General features: G+C 38.9%; 1 protein-coding gene across 1 annotated transcript; it reads right to left on the bottom strand.

Moving 5' to 3' along the window:
• Positions 1-2,424: 2,424 nt before the first annotated feature.
• Positions 2,425-3,447, bottom strand: LOC104968027 (polypeptide N-acetylgalactosaminyltransferase 18-like; the record flags this gene model as incomplete). Its single annotated transcript, XM_010797574.1, has 2 exons — positions 2,425-2,562; positions 3,262-3,447. Coding segments are annotated over 2 exons (324 nt in total), but the record flags the coding sequence as incomplete, so codon positions are not given.
• Between the last annotated feature and the right edge of the window lie 905 nt (positions 3,448-4,352).

Below are 4,352 nucleotides of genomic sequence, written 5' to 3' on the forward strand. Positions count from 1 at the left end.
TTCAAGATTTAAATGAAGCTAAGCCCAAGTTCTTTCAGGAAGACAGGGTGTATATACATTCACTCCGCAGCTGCATATAATCAGCTCATCAGGCGTTCTCTTTAACCTATTACATTTCACCTCATTCTCCAGCAGCCAATCAACGCGCTGCAGCCAAACTATAAAATGGTTCTCCTCTCTCCTGCAGTCAGCTGTGATTTCAGGTGTTGATGCACTTTATCATATGGTGTCAATAAATGTTCAAACTAAATGAATTCTCTCCTGTTTGAAACATCATGTGTTGAAATAAACAACTGCAGTTCTAAATAAAAAGTGAATTGCCTAATATTTTTGTTGTGGAATTAATTTCTTTCTTTAAAGGCAAAAACATGAAAAAGCTAAGAAAAAAAACTGTTGAATATAATATATTTGGAGCAACTTAATTTATAAATGGTTGTCAACTTAAAAAACGTGTGTTCACAATGATGGTAATTAAGTACATACAACTTAAAATTCCTTTTAAATCATACGGTAAAACAAGTTGGAACAACTTAATTTTTGGAGTAATCAACTTCAAAACTTGTGTTTATGCTACCAATTATTAAGTAAGTGGTCATTAAAAACACCTCTGATTGTAGAGGAAAAGCCTTCTCCTCTAACTCAAATAACTTTTTTGCTTTAAGACAATTTCATTAGAAGTTGTCTTAACTCAATAAACATCGATGCAAACTGTTGCGTTGATTTTCTTTGTTGAGCCAAGGCATTTGTTTTTAGAGTGCATGAAAAATGGGAGCAAAAACAAAAGTGTTGCATTTATATTTTTGTTCAGTGTACATCCATGGCCTAAATAACCATCTAAGTCATTACCATTCATTCAGATACTGTATTGCAAGAGCAGGTATTACATCTTCAATCTTAACAAACAAAGGCTTATCTTATTGGTATTCAACCTGTAGTCGTTGAGTTATTACTGCCTTGATCAACGTTTTTGATTAACTGACCGATCATCAAACACATGGAGGGCTCTGGTCGTCAGGTTATATATTCTTGAAAATCTGTACCTGAAACCACAACCAATTTTCAACCAATGTCAACAGTGAAGCACAGTTCATGATACTGTGTGAAAGTGTTTGATTAAAAACAGCTTGAAAATGTGTATAATATCTCGTTTTCTATTAAAATGTGCCTTGTGTGAGCAGTGCATTTACATTTCTTCCATGTTCAATAAGAGATAAGTGCATGAGCAACATCCACTGATGGTGTCACACAAGAACACAATTCTCCGACTGTCATCCTCTGAGAGTTTTTGTTTGTCAAATATGTGAACTTTACATCTATATCTGTCATATGTCACTGTGAAAGCATTTTCACTTAAGGCACCTAAAGCAAAACCCCATGCTCAGCAGAGTCAACAAATAACTCAATCCAGCTTCTCAAACAACAACAAGAGGAGACCAGGAGACCACTCAGCAGCTGCTGCTGCTGCTGCTAATGCCTGAGTTTGAATCAAACTAAATTCCTGTACATACATTGTTTTTGTGTATGTATTTTATTTTTAATTTATTATGTTGATACTTTTTTCCACCATGAAAGATTTTAAGATTGCTGCTATAACAAAAACATTACCCAATTGTGGAACAATAATCATGTCTGTCTGTCTGTCTGTCTGTCTGTCTGTCTGTCTGTCTGTCCGTCCATCCGTCTCTGTCTGTCTCTCTCTCTCTGTCTGTCTGTCTCTCTCTGTCTGTCTGTCTGTCTGTCTGTCTGTCTGTCTGTCTGTCTGTCGGTCTGTCGGTCGGTCTGTCTGTCTTTCTGTCTGTCTGTTGTCTCTCTGTCTGTGAGTATGTCTATCTGTCTGTCTGTCTGTCTGTCTGTCTGACTGTCTGTTTGTGAAAATGCTGTTCATTTACAGTTCAGCTTTCAACACCTAGCTGGTCATCAAGCTCAACAGCGCCCTCTGTGAATGGATCCTGAAACTCATTCGTTGCTCCCTGGCGTCAGTAAAAAAATCACCCACCCATTCAAGCTCATCCATACCTGAATTGTTTTAAGATGTTATTATATCTTTCAAAGCCCTGAGCCTCGTCTCAAATTGTATAAGACCTCATATTGTCTCTTTTGGCTGCTTGACATCTTTAGAGGGGGAAGTCCTTGTTGTTTCAACATACACAAAGAATATGGAGTCTCTGCAGTCTCCCAGACCCTGGAGGGATCTGCCTGAGGGGTCAGGGCTGCACTCTTTGTTTCAACTATTATTAAAGAGCTTTATACATCTTTTTACAATTGCTTTTCTATTTATTTTCTTGCTATATCAGATAAATGGCAGGGTTAGTACTTTAATTAAAACACTTATCTTTTAGCGTGATGATGAATTTCTCAAATCAATTTGAAGATTTTGAAATGTTTAGTAATCTTGAGACTGAAGGTGGGATACATTGAACTCACCACTCCGTAGGCCACAATGTTACTGTAGGAGCGGAGCTCAGGGTAGATGTTGGAGAGGAACCAGCTGAAGGGTCGGCACTGCAGTCTGGACCTCAGGGCTTTCCTTTCAGATAGGTCCCCAATGTCTATTCCTGAATTCTAGAGAGTAAAATAAAAACAAATACATCGAATTTTACAAATGCCAACTTTGAATTCTACCCTCTAGCAAAAAAAGAAGTACAATCAGCTTCAACTTCGTAGTCTCCAATGCTCCAAAAATATATATCTTGTCCAGAATTCAGGGCGTCTGGCTCCTTTCAGCATGACTAAGTCCTTAGAATGAAAAATGTAAGAGCGTTACAAAAGTAACTGAGCATGAAGTCAGCAAGAAACGGTAATACAAAGAAGGGAGAAGATGTTATTTATTAAAGAAAATCTGAAATTCTGAATATTAAGAAATAATGATTTTTCATCTTACAATGTCAAACATAATTAAATTAGAGAAATGGGAAGGCCGAACATGCATATATGTATTTCAACAGTACAGAGGGGTTTCAAATAATGTGAATCACTTTATACTTCCGGACATCAGAATTTGTGATTTTGCTGACCACTATAATCAGGGAAAAGTTTCCAATTGTAATACACACCTTTCTCTCCAGGTTGCTGTGGTAGCGGACAGTGAATCTGTATTGTTCCCTAACCCCTGACCCAGGCAGGTTCCCAGCTTCTGTGTTCACTCTGTGCTCACAACAGTGACTGACTTTACTGACTGCAAAAGTCAGCTGATTGTGTTTTCTCAGCAGTTGTTGCTAGCTTTTATGCATCCATCTGCACCCTTCACAAATGTCTCTTTACCTGCAGTGGGACGTTCCAGGCCATGTAGACATGGCTCTTGTACTGGTCCATCCAGACCTCCGCCACTCTCAGAGCGTTCCGCCGCACATGTGCTGTCAGGTTCTTTGTGTAGGGTTTGTGGGCCCGCTCGATGTGAGCAATCCTGGAACATGGTAGAACCTCCACACTGCCACCACACTGCCACACCTACACACACACACACACACACACACACACACACACACACACACACACACACACACACATTAGTGACAGTTTAACCTCTATGCTCTGTTTAGCATGATATTATTGCGAACTAACTGTATTATAAGAGAACACTGATTTTTTCGGCACATTTTCAGTCAAACAATTGTGTATTTTTAGCAGTAAAACATCTTCAACATCCCTGCAATCAATGAAACTCTTCAGATGACAGCTCACTACTCCCTGTGATCCCACTTCAACTTCACTGCTTCAATTTTAGCTGCCATTTCAGCAATCTTACTGTCTTACTGACTGGGTTTCAACTTTACATTTTTAGCATAGAGCAAGTGTGAATCTTCTCCAGATGTTGCAATTCTTAGTTGTCATGACAATATTTAATCAACTGATGCTTCTCCCATGCAGGGCTCGACAGTAACGGTTGCCAGGTTGCCATTGGCAACCATTCAGAAAAAATGTCAACCACTTCTTGGCCTTTGGTTGCCATCAGTGGCAACCACTTTTTAACATGAAGAAATAAGGACAGCAAACAGCTAAATGTGTTCCCCAAAAGAGATAAATGTTAATTATTTGTTGTATTAAGAGTGATATTTAATTATTGTTGTGACCAGTCGGAACCTGATACTTAAGTTGCACGTGCATTGGTGTGTTTACGGAGCCAGAAAGCGATGCACGTTTACTCGCTGTGCGCCATGTGTTTGTTTTACAAAAAATGGCGAAGCAAATTAAGTTGTTTGACTGTGGGGTAAAAAGTTTGGCCAACCCGTCAACATCTGAAACGAATGTTCGAAGTGATTCAACTGATAAAGCGCAAAATGAACCCGAACGAAAAGCAAAGAGGAAATGTGTAAAGTCTTGGGAGGCGAAATATATATGTACATTCTGCTACG

Source organism: Notothenia coriiceps, unplaced genomic scaffold (assembly GCF_000735185.1).
Source record: "Notothenia coriiceps isolate Sejong01 unplaced genomic scaffold, NC01 NC01_scaffold00002520, whole genome shotgun sequence".
NCBI lineage: Eukaryota > Metazoa > Chordata > Actinopteri > Perciformes > Nototheniidae > Notothenia > Notothenia coriiceps.